This window comes from Salvelinus namaycush, chromosome 33, assembly GCF_016432855.1.
Source record: "Salvelinus namaycush isolate Seneca chromosome 33, SaNama_1.0, whole genome shotgun sequence".
Lineage (NCBI taxonomy): Eukaryota > Metazoa > Chordata > Actinopteri > Salmoniformes > Salmonidae > Salvelinus > Salvelinus namaycush.
The window spans coordinates 6,070,514-6,089,689 of NC_052339.1; the positions used below are offsets into that span (position 1 = coordinate 6,070,514).

Below are 19,176 nucleotides of genomic sequence, written 5' to 3' on the forward strand. Positions count from 1 at the left end.
CATATTATTTTGACAGAGGTAATTAACTGTCCATTGATCAGCACAGCAATTGATAAAATAGCACCATGTTTGAAACACAAGTGGTTCTGAGCTCACGTCAATATTACACAGGGAGGCTAACAGTTACTGAAATCAGGAATGCAGACAGGCTCTATCTATCTGAGCTACTGTGTCCAACACCACCACCTGTTGGGCACCTACAGTACTGACCAAAAAAGGATGTTATTATGTTGCTGTTTTTTTCATTGACATGTATTGCTAAAATAAAGGTTTAAGGAAATACAAGCATGCGCCACATTACTACAAGACAAACCACTCAATCAAGCCTAATGGTCTTGTAAGTATAAAAGCAAAGCTTGCTTCCATTAAAAAAAACATGAAAATGTAGTGCATTGGGATAATGTCTTAATGTGGTGTGTGAAAAATCCAATACTTGTATGTGGTACAAATCACATTACTGTGGAAGCACGTCCTCTAAGAGGGTGAATTAGGCTGTTTGAAAAGGTTTGAATTCTAAGCAAGCTGCCTACAGTACAATACCAACATACACTCTTAGAAAAAATGGTTCCAAAAGGATTCTTCGGCTGTCCCCATAGGAGACCCTTTTTGGTTCAAGGTATAACGCTTTTTTGGTTCCAGGTACAACCCCTTTGAGTTCAAATTAGAACCCTCTGTGGAAATGGTTCTACCTGGAACCAAAAGGGTTCTACCTGGAATCAAAAAGGGTTCTTCAAAGGGTTATCCTATGTGGACAGCAGAAGAACCCTTTTAGGTTCTAGATAGCCTCCTTTTTTCTAAGACGGTAGCTACTCTACTAGGTCAAAGCTGTGTGCTGGTAAACCTTGGTAGAGCATGGGTGGAATTGGGATTGTGGTGCTCATGTGAATTTCATTTCTTTTTTGGCTTCAGAACAATGCTTATTCCCACTTTAAAACATTTTTTTTTAAATTTAACAGCTTAATGTTGATGTGTACTCCTGTCATCAATTGAACCATACACAAGTATCTGTACATTGTGTCAGAGTCAATAAGTGTGTGTGCTCTAATTGGGCCCTTATCTCTGGGAAGGTTGTCAGATTCTCACTCCAATATGTGTGAAGAACATACTGCACATATATCACTCTTAACAAGTGTCCGTACATTGTATCACAATTACATTGGTGTCCTTGCAGGGAGTGTGAACTGTCTGAGGATAACAGTGTTGCTTCCATGTCTTTCCTTGGCTCAACCTGGGCTTGAACCAGTGACTCTCTGAACACAAAGTAGTCCACACTCCACAAAGTAGTGTTACCAGTCGTGCCACAAAAACCACAGGTCTTTCAGAGCAAGAGAAACAACAACTTTAGCTCTCAGAGCGGATGACATCACCGTTAGCGCACTGCTAACTAGCTATCCATTTCATATACACACACAGATGAAATCACCAATGTTCCAGACACCTGCGAGCTTGAACCGGCTCCAAGAAAGCAGTGTTTCTTGTGGGAGTCAGTATTTGCTAAATGTCATGGTTGCTACACTATAAATATACCTTCCTCTTGTATAATGCCGTCACGCCCTGACCTTAGAGATCCTTTTTATGTCTCTATTTTGGTTGGTCAGGGCGTGAGTTGGGGTGGCATTCTATGTTTTTGTTCTATGTTGTCTAATTCTATGTGTTTGGCCGGGTGTGGTTCTCAATCAGAGGCAGCTGTCTATCGTTGTCTCTGATTGAGAACCATACTTAGGTAGCCTTTTCCCACCTGTGTTTTGTGGGTAGTTGTTTTCTGTTTTGTGTGAGTGCCTGACAGAACTGTTGCATTTTGGTCCACTTTTGTTTTTTGTTTCAGTGTTCAGGCTATATTAAAACATCATGAACACGTACCACGCTGCGCTTTGGTCTAGTCCTTCTTCCTCAGACGAACATCGTTACAAATGCTTATATAATGTGGCAGGACTTGTGTTATTATCACACCTTCCGAGGAAATTAATAAAATAAATATATGTTTTAAGAGAAATATTACCTTGTTTCTAAAGCCAAAATTGTACCTATGCACTATCAAGGCTCATTAGCATATACTGCTTTTGACACCTGCTAGAGTACTGTAAATCTACTGTACTTCAACAACAGATGTGCTCACATTGGCGTTTACCACATTCATGTAATGTTTTTTCATGTAAGACACACATTCAATCTGCAATCTAAAAATCGGTTCAATGTTCGTAATCTTGAAATATACCCAATGGATATTGAAGGGGAAATTTGCAGGTCAAACAAAAACAAAGCCAACACCCTGCCACTGTTTTGGTAAAAAGCTGAGTAATTTGGGGCGGAGAAATGTATCCACTCTCAAATTCAATGATAGAGCTATTGATACAAAATGTCAATTTCAACCATAATCAGAGGCTAAACACTGTTTGTTTACAATCACAATGTTTCCAGACAATTGACTAGAACAAGCACATATTTGGGGTTCTGATGGGGTACAACAATTGGACTAAGCTCGTGAGGCCTTTATTATATAAGTTACATTCTTTGAGAATCAATGGGTGTGGGTAAATCATTTAAAGTCACAAAATGTATGTATCAATTGCAGATTGACCCTTTAAATAATATAGCTTGTAAATGTCGTAAGAGCATAGCGCAACTGTCTTACCATATCGTAACCGAAAAATATAAGATAGCACCACTCCGTTTTCTATAACAGGAACATACACCATCTATAGCTTCAAAATATGTTCCAAAAGCTGTCAACTTCCTTGTCCATTTCCCATCTAGGGAGTAGGCCTATGTATTAGTCTAAGTCACATGCAGGGTAAAGGAGCAGTTTCGCAGACACAGAATACACCTAGTCATGGACTAGAAAGAAGTGGAATGGGATGAGTGGAATGGGATGAGTGGAATGGGATGATGTTTTACATGAAATAACACTTTTACATGACCAAGTACATTAATGGAGTAAACCTATTCTAAGAGTATGTATAAGGCTGTTTGAGAGAAGTTTTGAATCCTAATCAACCCATTCAATGTGAGTACATCTGTTGTTGAAGTACAGTATATCAATACATTCACAGTAATCTAGCAGCTGTCAAGATGCATATGCTGAACAGCCTTGTTAGTGCATAGGTCAAATAAGATGTAACATTTTCCGTCTATTTTCAACTTCAAACAAAATATAATATTTGACTTCGTTTTTTTGTATTAATAGATTTTAAATATTTTTATTGACTCTGAGTCTCAATGGGAAAATGAGCCGTGACGGCCATTGCTTTCAGATAGTCATCAACAGGAGATGTTTGAGGAATCTCAACGAAGGTCATGCTGAGTACAGGAGTTTGTGAGAGTCATGTCAAAGCCCTGTCAGCAGCCAGTGACCTACTGAGAAAGGGTCTGAGTGACCCAGCTGGGATGCTTTGTGCTCAATCTGGATTATAGGAAGTGTTCAAATAAGGAAATTCAACTAGCCGCAGAAAGTGCACTGTCATGTTTTAATATCTGACATTTAGAGAAGAGGTCAAACAAATCAGTGTCTGCTGCTCTAAATGATTTCAGTATGCATCAAGATATAATAATGGCAAGTGTATTATGAATGGTTGCTCTCGTGTTCTTGTGTTCTTGTAACGTCCTCTTCCAACTCATACCCTCAAACACCTAGATCCCCTGAACGCAGCTCACTTTCCAGCCCACTTTCCAGCTCACACTCTCAAACACCTAGATCCCCTGAACGCAGCTCACTTTCCAGCCCACTTTCCAGCTCACACTCTCAAACACCTAGATCCCCTGAACGCAGCTCACTTTCCAGCTCACTTTCCAGCTCACACTCTCAAACACGTAGATCCCCTGAACGCAGCTCACTTTCCAGCTCACTTTCCAGCTCACACTCTCAAACACGTAGATCCCCTGAACGCAGCTCACTTTCCAGCTCACTTTCCAGCTCACACTCTCAAACACCTAGATCCCCTGAACGCAGCTCACTCTCCAGATCCCAATCACCTGCATTCTAATCAACTGTTCACACACCTGTATGTCATTATCACACACTATTTAGTTCAGTTCTCATCACTGTGAGGTATTGTTTGTTTTGTGACACACGTCTTTCAGAGCGCTGTGTTTCCCGTGATTTACTCCCGTGTATGATAGTTTTTGCCTGCCTCACTAATGACGCCTTTTGCCTATTCCCTGCCTGTACTTTAGCCTATCGGATTTCCTGTTATCTACCTATTGCCTGATCTCCCGGACTACGTTACTAGCCTTCTCCCTGCCTGTACTGTTGCCTATTGGACCACCTGTGTATGACCTTCTGCCCGCCCCTGGACCCAGCTACCCGTGGTCCTTTGCAATAAATACCTGCTGCGCCCTGAGCTTGAAACCAGCTCTCTGTCTCCCCTCGTGTTCATTGCAGTTCTGTGTGAGTGATCTAATGGGAAATGGGGATACCTAGTCAGTTGTACAACTGAATGCCTTCAACTGAAATGTGTCTTCCGCATTTAACCCAACCCCTCTGAATCAGAGAGGTGCGGGGGGCTGCCTTATTTGACATCCACGTCTTCAGCGCCTTGCTCAGGGGCAGAACGACAGATTTTTACCTTGTCAACTTGGGGATTCTATCCAGCCATCTTTTGGTTACTGGCCCAACGCTCTAACCACTAGGCTACCTGTCGCCCCTAATAAGTGTATTGCTACACTTTAGAGTTTTCAGTACAGTTGGCCTACTTTGAAGTAATAAGCCACTGCAGAGTACCCTGTTAACTTTCTTCCCTGTATACTTCCCAAGAAGAAATGACTCAAGTCTAGTAGACACAAAAAATATATTAATTTAAAAAAAGATTAAAGATTCTTCTCTAATTAGAAGTTCTTCAACTTGTGTATGTTGATCCATTTTTATATTCAACATCACTATGTCAAGGGAAATATAGTATTCTTTGTATCAAAGATATCTTCATATATTTCAGGATGTTATGTATACCTGGAAATAAATGATAATTCATGTAAACATAACAGTTTTCAAAACATAACTTTTCCAAAATAAGGGGTCTGTCTCTTGGCACAACTTTACATCAAATCAAATGAAATGTTATGTGTCACATGTGCCGAATACAACCTTACCGTGAAGTGCTTTACGAGCCCTGAACCAACAATGCAGAGTTTTAAAAAAGTAAGTAAGAAAAATGTGCTAAATAAACAAATGGAAAAATAGTAACACAATAAAATAATAATAACGAGGCTATAATACAATGGGTACCGGTAGGTACCGAGTCAATGTGCAGGGGTACGGGTTAGACAAGGTAGTTAAGGTAATATGTACATGTAGGTAGGGGTAAAGTGACTATGCATAGATAATAAACAGAGTAGCAGCAGCGTGTGTGTGTGTGTGTGTGTGTGTGTGTGTGTGTGTGTGTGTGTGTGTGTGTGTGTGTGTGTGTGTGTGTGTGTGTGTGTGTGTGTGTGTGTGTGGTTAGAGTCCAGTGAGTTTACATCGAGCCTGTGCAAGTAGGTCAATGCAAAATGTTGTATTAATAAATAAATAAGGGGGTCAATGCAAGTAGTCCAAGTAGCCAACTTTTCAGCAGTCTTATGGCTTGGGTGTAGAAGCTGGAGATGTTTGAGCCCAGACTTGGCGCTCAGGTACTGCTTGCCGTGCGGTAGCAGAGAGAACAGTCTATGACTTGGGTGGCTGGAGTCTTGGACAATTTTTAGGGCCTTCCTCTGACACCGCCTGGTATAAAGGTCCTGGATGGCTAGGCCGTAAGCACTACCCACTGTAGCGCCTTGCATACGGATTCTGAGCAGTTGCCATACCAAGCGGTAATTCAACCAGTCAGGACGCTCTCGATGGTACAGCTGTAGAACTTCCCATGTAGAAATGACTCTAGAGTCGAGTAGAAACACATTTATTTTTATTAAAAATTATTCTCTTATTAGAAGTTCTTCAACGTGGGTATGTTGAGCCCTTTTTTTATTCAGCATCACTACGTCAAGGTAAATATAGTGTGCTTTCTGACAAATATATCTACATGTATTTCAGGATGTTGTATATCCCTGAAAATAATCAGAATTCATGTAAACATATATATTTTTTAAACATAGCTTGTTCAAAAAAAGTGGTCTCTTGTTACAACTTACCCCGGGTATGGGGTAAGTCGATCATAGGGACAGAGAAGTTGAGTCGCCTTGTGGTAAGTGGTTGATTGTGTTCTGTGACAGTGGGTGATGGTGCAGGTAGGTCAACGTTTAATTAATGGAATGGGGGTGTGGTATACTGTATATCTTAAATGCATGCCTACATTTAGATATAGATCTCTCTGTTCAATATCACTTACCGATCAATTTTATGAAAAGTTGTCTGGGACAGGGATGTTGTTTCTATGTTCCAATTCATAGGCAAGTTCTCAGCATTTGAAGCTACTAAGCTCATGAAACTGGTCCCCAACTGAAGTACAATTTTTTAAACTATGTACTTTGGTTTAAATGCAAGCATCATGAAACCTGTAACACAATAAATTAATTAGACTTTGTGAAAAACCTGTTTTTTGGACTAACGTTCTTACCACTTTTTCCATGTGTTTTTTTCCTTCACAGACTCCATGAAATCATGACCTCTTCCTAAATATTTGGCCACATGATTAATTTTGTGTACGGTTTTCTAGAAACAAGTGGTGGCTAAACTAATCCTTTGGCTGAAGTTACCCCTTACGGTAAAACACGTGAAGTTAATGTGATAAGATGTGACAACATGTAAAAGCACATGATCTAATGTGAAATAAATGTGACATCATGAGGATGTCACATTTCAACATGTGATACCGTCACACCCTGATCTTGTTCACCTGTCCTTGCGATTGTCTCGACCCCCTGCAGGTGTCGCTTATTATCCCCAGTGTATATATCCTTGCGTTTCCTTTCTCTCTGTGCCAGTTCGTCTTGTTTGCCAAGTCAACTAGCGGTTTTCCTTGCGCCTGGTATTCCTCAGTCTCTGTTTGTTTCTAGTTCTCAAGGTTTTGATCCTTGCCTGTCTTTACTCTGAACCCGCCTGCCTGACCACTCTGCCTGTTCTGACTACCAGCCTGCCTGACCACTCTGCCTGTTCTGACTACCAGCCTGCCTGACCACTCTGCCTGTTCTGACTACCAGCCTGCCTGACCACTCTGCCTGTTCTGACTACCAGCCTGCCTGACCACTCTGCCTGTTCTGACTACCAGCCTGTCTGACCACTCTGCCTGTTCTGACTACCAGCCTGCCTGACCACTCTGCCTGTTCTGACTACCAGCCTGCCTGACCACTCTGCCTGTTCTGACTACCAGCCTGCCTGACCACTCTGCCTGTTCTGACTACCAGCCTGCCTGACCACTCTGCCTGTTCTGACTACCAGCCTGCCTGACCACTCTGCCTGTTCTGACTACCAGCCTGCCTGACCACTCTGCCTGTTCTGACTACCAGCCTGCCTGACCACTCTGCCTGTTCTGACTACCAGCCTGCCTGACCACTCTGTCTGTTCTGACTACCAGCCTGCCTGACCACTCTGTCTGTTCTGACTACCAGCCTGCCTGACCACTCTGCCTGTTCTGACTACCAGCCTGCCTGACCACTCTGCCTGTTCTGACTACCAGCCTGCCTGACCACTCTGCCTGTTCTGACTACCAGCCTGCCTGACCACTCTGCCTGTTCTGAATACCAGCCTGCCTGACCACTCTGCCTGTTCTGACTACCAGCCTGCCTGACCACTCTGCCTGTTCTGACTACCAGCCTGCCTGACCACTCTGTCTGTTCTGACTACCAGCCTGCCTGACCACTCTGCCTGTTCTGACTACCAGCCTGCCTGACCACTCTGCCTGTTCTGACTACCAGCCTGCCTATCCTCTTGTACTGTTTTAGACTCGGATCTGGTTTCTGACCCCTGCCTGGCCTGACCTCGAGACTGCCTACCGTCTAGTACTGTTTGGACTCGGACCTGGTTCATGAACTCTCGCCTGTCCCCGACCTGCCTTTGCCTACTCCCTTTGTTATAATAAATATCGGACCCCTACCATCTGCCTCCTGTGTCTGCATTTGGGTCTCGCCTTGTGCCTTCATAGATACCATGAAGCTACACGTGACAACATTTTACATTTTATCACATGTGAAAAAGTAAATTCGATTGTCACATGTGAAAGTGCAAATTAGATATTCACATGTGAACAGTCACATGAAAATGCAATTCTACATGTGAGAGTTAGGTTACATGATCATTTCTTTTTCACATGACAGTTTTTCATGTCTAACTGCAATTTCCACGTGTGAATCTGCAATTCACATTTGAGGTGAAAACATTTATTTTCCTCATGTGAAAATGTGGTGTTAAAGGGGAACTGCGTGATTAGATAGACATAATTTCACCCAGAGAGCTGTGCATGTCAGTGTGTGGTTAGACAGACAACCTCACCCAGAGAGCTGTACATGTCAGTGTGTGGTTAGACAGACATAACCTCACCCAGAGAGCTGTACACGTCAGTGTGTGGTTAGACAGACAGAACCTCACCCAGAGAGCTGTACACGTCAGTGTGTGGTTAGACAGACAACCTCACCCAGAGAGCTGTACATGTCAGTGTGTGGTTAGACAGACAGAACCTCACCCAGAGAGCTGTACATGTCAGTGTGTGGTTAGACAGACATAACCTCACCCAGAGAGCTGTACACGTCAGTGTGTGGTTAGACAGACAGAACCTCACCCAGAGAGCTGTACACGTCAGTGTGTGGTTACAGACAGAACCTCACCCAGAGAGCTGTACATGTCAGTGTGTGGTTAGACAGACAACCTCACCCAGAGAGCTGTACATGTCAGTGTGTGGTTAGACAGACAGAACCTCACCCAGAGAGCTGTACATGTCAGTGTGTGGTTAGACAGACAGAACCTCACCCAGAGAGCTGTACATGTCAGTGTATGGTTAGACAGACATAACCTCACCCAGAGAGCTGTACGTGTCAGTGTGTGGTTAGACAGACAGAACCTCACCCAGAGAGCTGTACGTGTCAGTGTGTGGTTAGACAGACAGAACCTCACCCAGAGAGCTGTACATGTCAGTGTGTGGTTAGACAGACATAACCTCACCCAGAGAGCTGTACACGTCAGTGTGTGGTTAGACAGACAGAACCTCACCCAGAGAGCTGTACATGTCAGTGTGTGGTTACAGACAGAACCTCACCCAGAGAGCTGTACATGTCAGTGTGTGGTTAGACAGACAACCTCACCCAGAGAGCTGTACATGTCAGTGTGTGGTTAGACAGACATAACCTCACCCAGAGAGCTGTACACGTCAGTGTGTGGTTACAGACAGAACCTCACCCAGAGAGCTGTACATGTCAGTGTGTGGTTAGACAGACAACCTCACCCAGAGAGCTGTACATGTCAGTGTGTGGTTAGACAGACATAACCTCACCCAGAGAGCTGTACGTGTCAGTGTGTGGTTAGACAGACAGAACCTCACCTAGAGAGCTGTACACGTCAGTGTGTGGTTAGACAGACAGAACCTCACCCAGAGAGCTGTACATGTCAGTGTGTGGTTACAGACAGAACCTCACCCAGAGAGCTGTACATGTCAGTGTGTGGTTAGACAGACAGAACCTCACCCAGAGAGCTGTACACGTCAGTGTGTGGTTAGACAGACAGAACCTCACCCAGAGAGCTGTACACGTCAGTGTGTGGTTAGACAGACAGAACCTCACCCAGAGAGCTGTACATGTCAGTGTGTGGTTAGACAGACAGAACCTCACCCACAGAGCTGTACATGTCAGTGTGTGGTTAGACAGACATAACCTCACCCAGAGAGCTGTACATGTCAGTGTGTGGTTAGACAGACAGAACCTCACCCAGAGAGCTGTACATGTCAGTGTGTGGTTAGACAGACAGAACCTCACCCACAGAGCTGTACATGTCAGTGTGTGGTTAGACAGACAAATCCTTAGAATAGATCATATAGATACAATAGAATGCCATTCCAGTTCTGGGACAGCTGAAGTGGTACATAATATGTTTATGCTCCTTGTTCTACAATATCTGTGGTTGTAGTCTACACACAACTTATTTTCATTTGCTAGATAAGGTGTTGGCATGTCTTTAAGCTAATCATTATGATAGCCTAATGTATTTACATGTATTTTAGAACATGTTTTGTCTTTGTAACACAAACACACCCATTGATTTTTTTGTTGATACATCTACACTCAAGCTGGCCATGTTTGTGCAATGTTCATATGTAGCCTTGCCTGGCTACCCATTCTCATCTTTGGTTCTGATGGGGTATGACAGTTGAACTAAGCTCATGAGGCATTTATAAGTAATATTCTTTAAGAATCAATGGGTAGATATAATTAATTAATCTGTCCAAAAATGGATTTTACAACTGCTACGGCTAAAATAGGGTAAAAAATAAATTTTGCAACTGTTCAGCTAAAATAGTGTAAAAATCTTTAATCAATGACAATATGATTACATTTGATCAGTTAGTAATGACATTTCTATATGACCCCAACTGCAGGTTGAACACACAGCCTCTGCATTGGGGGTATGCTGATCTTTCTGCTGTGCCACAAAGTCTGTCCCATTCACAGAAGTCCTCTGTTCTCATTACCTATAATACATATCTGCATTTAGCAAAAGTGCCATCTGCACTTCTGTTTTAGTTATCAGTTGATTTGACTATTCTCTCAACATGGATTTAATGTGTTAAATCAACACTGAAGACACAGAATCTGTCGACCCATATAGACAACAGAACAGTGTTTAATTAATATACCGCTTAGTGTAAAGCCTTGTTCAAATATTTCCCAGAGTGCCTTTCGAGTAAATTGTAGAGTTACCATCTATGCCTGTTTAGTACAGAGACATGGTTGTTGCATTTATCAATTTATGGTCCTATAAACTTCACCAAGTGAGATCGTAAGCAAATATGTTATCATTTAAAAAAATAACTCATACAGATCACTTTGAACCAATATCACACCCTTCATTATGACATTTCCCAGCATGCTCTATTGCTTTGTTTCAATATCTGTTTGTGCATGTACGTTGATTCATTGGTTAATCATAGAGCTTAATAATTGGTAATGATTTAAATAGTCCCAAATAGATGGTTTGTAGATGTTTAGTACTGTAAGTGTTCAACTAATTGTCAATATTTCAACTAACTATCCACTATCCACTAACCCTAACCTTAACCCTGCTATCTCTAACTCTAAAGCTAGCCATAACTGGAGCCAGCTGTTGTATATCAGTTCCATTTGGTAGTTTGAGTATCTGTAGATGGGACTATCCAAATAAAGTGTAACCTAATAAGGTTTATTCAGTTCAATTCATATGCTTTGTGACCTCCATACTATTGATAAAACATAAATATTTGAAGTGAAAAAAATCTTATGAAAGACAGAATTATGAATTCAAAACAGTTTTCATTAAGGTCAGAACAACCTCATCTCAAAAATCTCCTGTCAGCAACGTTTTTCTTGGACTTCCCCTAAATGACACAGGATGAGAGTGGGCACTGACAGGGGCAGGTTTTGGAAGGGGAACTCGATGGTCTATATAAACACATGGGCGACATTCACTTGACATCTGTTGGCGTGACTCTTCCTCCAACTGCATCTCTACCTGAGCTTTTGAAGGTGAGTAGGAATTCTCTTCTCAATACTTTGTGGGTCGGTTTCCTGGACACAGATGAATCCTAGTTCTGGACAAAAAATATATGTCAAAGGAAATTCCCCACTAGGCATGCTTTTGAGTCAAGGACTATGCTTAAACGCTGTCTAGGAAACTGGCCCTATTTTGTGACTGAAATTTGCTTGTAAATCTAATTTGCGACCAAAGATGTATGGCTGGATATGTATTTTTGTTATGTCGCTGGATCACTTGAACAACTTGATTGCATATTCTTGAAGGAGAGAAATATCACTATTTGCCATTCACGATATTGACATGCTGTGTTCAAGCTCTCCATCATGGTTTCCTTAACAGTCTATCTTCTTTCAGAAGAGTAACACTTTACATAAACTTTTATGTTACAAAGGATGTATAAAGGATTTATAAGGAGCTTATAAACTGTTAAGCCTTTTTTAACGATCTAACAATGTTTAATAAATATAGCAAACAGTTAAGGCACATATATTTATTTCCTGAATACTGAGCCTATACTGTTCTGGCTGGCAATAATAACATTATAATCACTGCAGTCATTAAGGCTGGATTGGAACGAAGACACGGAACTTCACATACTGGTCTTCTTAAACCGATACTAACAGGAGATTACGTGCACCTGCTTGCTAAAATAAACTTGATTGCAACGAAAAACCCACACGAATAAACCAGGGATTAAGCTGATTTTACATTGATACCAGACAGCTGCAACTTTCCTTGTCTATGCTCTCTATTCCCGCCTCCAATGAAATATCAACCTATCAGGAGCATCGAAAACCGTAAGGCTGATGAATGTAAAATAGGTATATAGGAGTAATAGGACTATACTTTATTCAAACGTTTCATTTTAAATGGCAAAATAATACATGTGTTCCATTTGAAATAACTTTATTAGCCTACATTTTCATTTGATAAAAATGATAGATTATATAACTCATCACTATTACTTGATTTAGTTACACATTTCAAATGTTTAAAGTGCAGGCATATTTCCCACGTCTTAATAAGAAATGACTATACTTTTTAAAGATAAACTTTAATTAATGGATTAGATAACTTGGAAATGACATGTGGGGTATATTACCACAGTAAATTTACCATGGTAAATGAGGAAAAACATTATTTGAGTTGTATGGAACGATTGTCAAATAGATAAATTGCCACTAGTCTGTTCAAAAAGTAGGATTAATTTGTTCTGATGATAATACTCACCAGAGGACTAAATAGTCCTGAAAAATGTTGCCACCAATTAAGACTTAAAGATAACCTCGACATCCGCTTTAGTGAGTGATACATCGGTGTCCAATGATGGTTGCAATTGAGATCAGCTGTGAGGTTTAATGAAATATTACGCTGGTTCGTTGCAATAGGCTCGCAAGCTCACTATTTACCAAGCACCAAAATAATAATTACAAAAGGTCAACCTTTGCGTTATAACTGTTTATTACAAATGTATAAAATATGTAAAAACGAATAAGGAACCGTTAATGTAACTACTTATAAACCCTTTATAAATTAATACATTAACGTAAGGTGCGATCTTTGGATGTGTGTAGTTTAAGTGTCATTCTTTAACGACAAAACATAATACGCTAGACAAGGTGGGATCTGTTAGTGTCTGCAATATGAATTATGTGAGAAACGGCGGTGGAAACACCTCAATATGCAAATATTGATTGATTTTTCAAAATCAAAAACAATTTGATCAATTTACCACAAAATCGTTTTGTTGAAATATCTAAAAAAAGGATTTGTTGAGCAAGAGCAGTAGCAGCCAGGGACAGTGATGAGTAAATCATTTGGTGACATCTTGTGGTCTTAATGTGAATTACAGGGGGGGGGGGGGGGGGGGAGATACCCCAGGGGGCTAGTTACCTCCTAGTACCTTATATTGTGATGTCCTCCCACTACAACTTGTGAAAGCTTGCAGTTTATTAGGCTACAGATGAAATAAATGATGATCTTGCTGTTGTGTCCATAATAATCTCATCATGTAGGCTTTACCCGCACTGTATGTACAAGTTGTTGACTAGAACACACGTGACAAGACCAGAGTGGTCATTTTTCATGACAAAACCAACAGTAGAGTTGAAAATGTGATACATGGGAATTCAACCCCTCAAGTTATTTTTATGTACACTACATCAACATGCTAAGTCTTTTATCTGCAACAAGTCAATTTGATGGAAATACACCATGTGGGAAATTGTGTGGGAAATTGTGTGGGAAATTGTGTGGGAAATTGTGTGGGAAATTGTGTGGGAAATTGCGCATATGGTTTTTATGCGGATTTTAGAATATTCCTATGAAAATCTGTCGCCAATTGGATGGAAACCGAGCTGTTGATAACATCAAATCAGATGTATCATGTTAGCTCATGAATAGTGATGTGCCTGTACCAGTGGTTCCAGATTATTGTCCATCCTGAAATATTTCAATGCATTTTGACGTACTCTTGTGTATATTTCACAGATTCATTTTTTTCCATGACTTATGCCATGTTAATATGATATCTAAATATGAGAGTGACTAACAAAATCAACGGGGGCCCCCCTAGAGGTCAGGTACTCTGGGCACAGCCCGGTCGGTAATTTGGCCAGGATTACTACAAATGTACCTAGCAGTAGACTAATATACCAATCTAAAACATTTGAACTGACATGGGTTAATTGATGCACTACCAAGTTTTGAAATTGCACCTTGTGAATTCTGATATCCTAACTCTATACAGTAAAGTTCCTGTGAGTAAGCACTTCACTGTTATTCTACATAAAATTCGATTTGTTTGGAAGTTGAGAACCCGACGGAGTTTCGATTGATTAATTTCGAAAACATTTTCCAGGTCCTGGGTGCGGCCCCGGTTGCAATATGTTGTGCAATTATAGATACAAGCATTTGCTGCTTGTAAATACAGTACATATCTCCTTGACCACGTTTTATCTTTTTTTGATCTACAGAACAGCGAAAACTGTTGACCCCTGCTTTCAACATGTCTTCCTCTGCACACTGTACCGGGACCAACTTCCCTGGGCGCCTGAAAAGGCCCATCTGTAGCTCCAACGCTGAGCAAGATGACCACCAACTTCCCAAGTTTGAGCACTTTGGGGAGGCTGTGGCAATTCCCCGTGGCCCCTCCAGTGATGGTACAAGATAAATAGAATAAGTGTTGTGAGTGTGTGTTTGTGTTTGTGTGTGTGTGTGTGTGTGTGTGTGTGTGTGTGTGTGTGTATGTGTGTGTGTGTGTGTGTGTGTGTGTGTGTGTGTGTGTGTGTGTGTGTGTGTGTGTGTGTGTGTGTGTGTGTGTGTGTATGTGTGTGTGTGTGTGCGTGTGCGTGAGAGAAAAAAAGAGAGAGAACTAGTTCATTCTCTGTAATCAGCAAGTGATTAATCATATGTAATCAGATTAAAATACGCAAAAAAAATCAACATTTCTTACCCCAGTCCTTGACTGTCTATGATAAATGAGATCAACACACATTACAAAGCAAATTCTTCAGTGTTAAAAAAATAGAAATTAACACTAAGAGTGTTAAATCAACACTGAAACCATTGAGTCTGTGGACCCATACTGACACTGGAAAAGTGTTAAATTAAGAAACTGCTTAGTGTATAGTCTTATTCAAATATTTCCCAGAGTGCCTTGCCTTCCGAGTAAACTGTAGAGTTACCACCCATGACAGCATTTTCTATTTGTTTTATTTAACTTTTATTTAAATAGGCAAGTCAGTTAAGAACAAATTCTTATTTACAATGATGGCCTACACCGGCCAAACCCGGACAACGCTGGGCCAATTGTGCACCGCTCTATGGGACTCCCAATCATGGCCGGTTGTGATACAGCCTGGAATCAAACCAGGGTCTGTAGTGATGCCTCTAGCACTGAGATGCAGTGCTTTCTACCACTGCCCCACTCCGCAGCCAGATAGATGGTGAGTGACAGATAGATGGTTGCTGCATTCATCCACCAAGTGAGATCCTAAGCGAATATTTTACCATTTAAAATATGTATATATATATATAAAGCAATACAATACCATTATGTATTTCAAAAGGCTTTATTTTGAGCGCCTAGTTTTATCCTAATACAGGGGCCTGAAACTCATAACCATGCACGTCATTATTATATTTCCCAGCATTCTCTATTGCAGGTAGACTTTTTCAATTGTTTTTTTCAGTATCTATATTTGTACATGATTGATTAATTAATCTTATGCTACTCAAATAGAAATGACAAACATTTTCTGAACTAATCCAATATTACTTGGATTTCTTGTACCCGTTACTAAAATGGTTGTTCCAATTTAGTTGGTTTAGCTAATCTGGTAAACATTCATTGTCAATTTTTCTAGTCATTCTCAGGACTGGTTGCGGGTGATAATGATTTGAGGAGCTGGTTATCCCCACACTGTCTCTATTCTAATAGGAATTACACAAAACCTTGTACATTTGCATAATGTGATTTACATGTCTCATATGGCTTGTGAACGAATGATGTTACGTTTGATACAGTTAACTTAGGAGCAGGTTGCCGATGCCTGCATCATTTTGCATCATTTTAGCAGAAAAATGTCATCAATGACTTCTGAAGCTTTGTTTTGTCGAACAACTACCTGACATGGCTACAGTGAGCACGTGCTACGGCGCCACTAGCCTACACTGTGTTGATGAAAGCATCTAGTAATGAACGTATTTTCAACACAATTGGCTGGAAAGCCTCAATGCTTCAAGAAGCTTTGTTTCCCCATCACTACTGTAAACCATGAGTTTCAGATTTGGATTTGTTCCTAAAGGGGTACAAACACTTGTCACTGTAGTGGTACACTGTAAGGTCATCCTTTGTACCTTTAGTTATAAGTGCATTATTGTATCCCAGTCCATACCTCAGGCCACACCAGGCCTGCAAGTAGGGTTTCAAAATGTGTTTTTGAAGGATTTTGGATTTTCTGTTTCCAGGAAACTTCCAATCAGGGTTTCTGGAAAACCTGTGAGTTTTGGGAAAGTTACCAGAATTTTGCAACCCTTCCTGCAAGTCACATTATGCTGGCTAGCAAAGTGATGTATAGTTAGAATAAGCAATAGTTCCATTTTTTTATTCACCTACAACCTGCATTCAGAATGAGTGCCAGATTTAGGAACATTGTGTGGAGACTACCTAAAACCTTTCAACTGCAACAAACATTTCTGTAACGAGTGCAATTAAAAATAAAAAAATCTTGATTAGTTTAGAAAAATGTACACTATTTATCTTTGTGTAGCACAAGATTAATCAATCAATCAATGCACATGCACAAACATAGATATTAAAACAAACAATTATAAAAAATCTACCTGCAATAGAGCATGCTGGGAAATTATTGATGACTTCCCAAACTCAGTGCTAGGGAGCCCAAGGAATGCACGTTTAGTTTTTTTTGCCTTAGCACTACACAGCTGATTCAAACAATGAATGTATCATCATCATCATGCTTTGATTATTTGAATCATGTGTGGTGCTGAGGCAAAAACCAAAACGTGCACCCCTTGGGGTCCCGGGGACCGAGTTTGGGAAAACGCTGCCATAGCGTTTGCGCAAGGTAGTCTTTTTGTCTTCTACCAAAACTAATACCAAACCAATCAGGTGGTTGATCGACAAAACGAAGCTTTGGACATCATTAATCACATGCTTCTGTTAAGTGACAGAGGCACTGACATACTGCTTCGAAGCAAACTGCTTAGCGATTTTGACACATGCCTCTGAGCTTCTGTATCAAACGTAACATCAATAGCTGTATTAGGGTGAAACTAGGCCCTCAAAATAAGGCCTTAGGAAGAACATATGGTATTGTGTTATATAATAAATAAATAACATTCACTTAGGATCTCACTTTTTAAAAAAGGTGCTAAGTAGAACCGTACAGGGTTCTTCGGTTTCTCCCCAAAGGGTGACCCTTTTTGGTGCTGAACTGAATACAGTGCAGAGGGTTCTATCTAGAATCCTCTATGTAGGGTTTTTCAAAGAACCCCCTGTATATGGTTCTACCTTGAACCCCCTATTAAGGGTTCTACCAATAACCATTTTATCATCTAAAGGTTCTTCCTAAAACTGTCTTCCTCAATCATCTAAACTGGAACAACCATCTCAGTAACCGGTGAAATAAATTAAATTACTACCAGATTGGATTTGTTTAGAAAACTGTATGTAATTTATCTTTGTGTAGCATAATATGTATCAACCAGTCAATGTGTATGCAAAAACACATTATAGGAAAACAAACAATTCTGAAAATATTACTGCAATCGAGCATGCTGGTTAATATTATTTACTGCTATATGTAGAATCCTTCTTGCCTTCTAAAGTACAATCAAAGAACCCTTCCCGGCAAAAAACTGTTCTTAGGATGTTGAAAGTAGTTGGTAGAACCCTATCCCTCCACAAAGAAACCCTTTGGAACCTTTTCTTCTACATTTTGGGCATAAATGGATGAATGCAACAATCATATCTCTGTCACTAACAAATACAGTCATGGGTGGTACATCTACAATTTACTTGAAAAGCAAGGCACTTTGGGAAATGTTTGAATAAGGCTTTACACTAAGCAGTGTATTTATTTAACACTGTTCTGGTGTCTATAGGTCCACAAACTCAACTGTTTCAGTTTTGATTGAACACTCTGTGTTCATTTCTTATTTTTTAATACTGGAGAATTTGCTGTATAGGCCCACAGGTTTGAGTTATGTTCGGCCGAGGTGGTCAGCAGAAATCCTTGTTCCCATTTTGACATCACACTCAGACCTGACATCCTGAAAAGCATCCTTTTACCCAAAAAGTTGAATCCAAAAGATGTTAAGTTTGTTACCTGGTTGTCTAAACATCATTATTTTGCTTGTGATCTCCTTATTTGCAGCCACCCTGGAATGTGTGAGAGTGGACATGATGCAAAATGAGAACAAGAGCGACCACCACTGTCACTTGTACGAAGGCAAAAACAACATTCTCATCGTCCGCAGGGCTCAAGAGTTTCAGATGACCCTTCAGTTCAACCAGCCCGTAAATCCCAGTGACAAATTCCAGGTTGAGTTTTACATTGGTAAGACGTTTTTACACATTTCCACCAATGTAGTGTACATTCCTTTCTGCTGGTTAAAAATGTCATTACATGCATTGCTTGACTTCAATGACGGTGATGTATGAATTACAGTATTCAACAATTGATAATAGTTTTAATGGGAGGGGTTGTGTGTTAGTGGTGAAGTTGCATCTCAATACTAAAATTGTTTCTCTCCTAGTCTCCTCTCTGTCATCTGTGCTTAGCCTCTGTAGCCAATCAGAAACTGAAAATTAATAAAAGTGCCAAGTTGAAAGAAAAACAGATTATTGACATATTCCCATCTAAACATCTGTAACATCTGTTGATCGTAACCTTGGGGTGCCTCCCGATTGTCCAAACTTCTCCACAAGTGTGCACTTGCACACTTCCAGTCATGGATTTAGGGAGTTTCCACTATTGTTGAATCCATGACAGAGTGTGCAAGTGCACACTTCGGAAGAAGGGTGTAGA

At 40.6% G+C, this 19,176-nt stretch overlaps 1 protein-coding gene across 1 annotated transcript in view; it reads left to right on the top strand.

Moving 5' to 3' along the window:
- Positions 1 to 19,176, top strand: part of LOC120027649 (coagulation factor XIII A chain-like) — a 47,610-nt gene that overhangs the window by 13,507 nt on the left and 14,927 nt on the right. The window contains exons 5-6 of the mRNA XM_038972643.1: positions 14,596 to 14,781; positions 18,523 to 18,705. Coding sequence (XP_038828571.1) covers positions 14,596 to 14,781; positions 18,523 to 18,705 — 369 coding nt within the window. The remainder of the gene's footprint in view (positions 1 to 14,595; positions 14,782 to 18,522; positions 18,706 to 19,176) is intronic.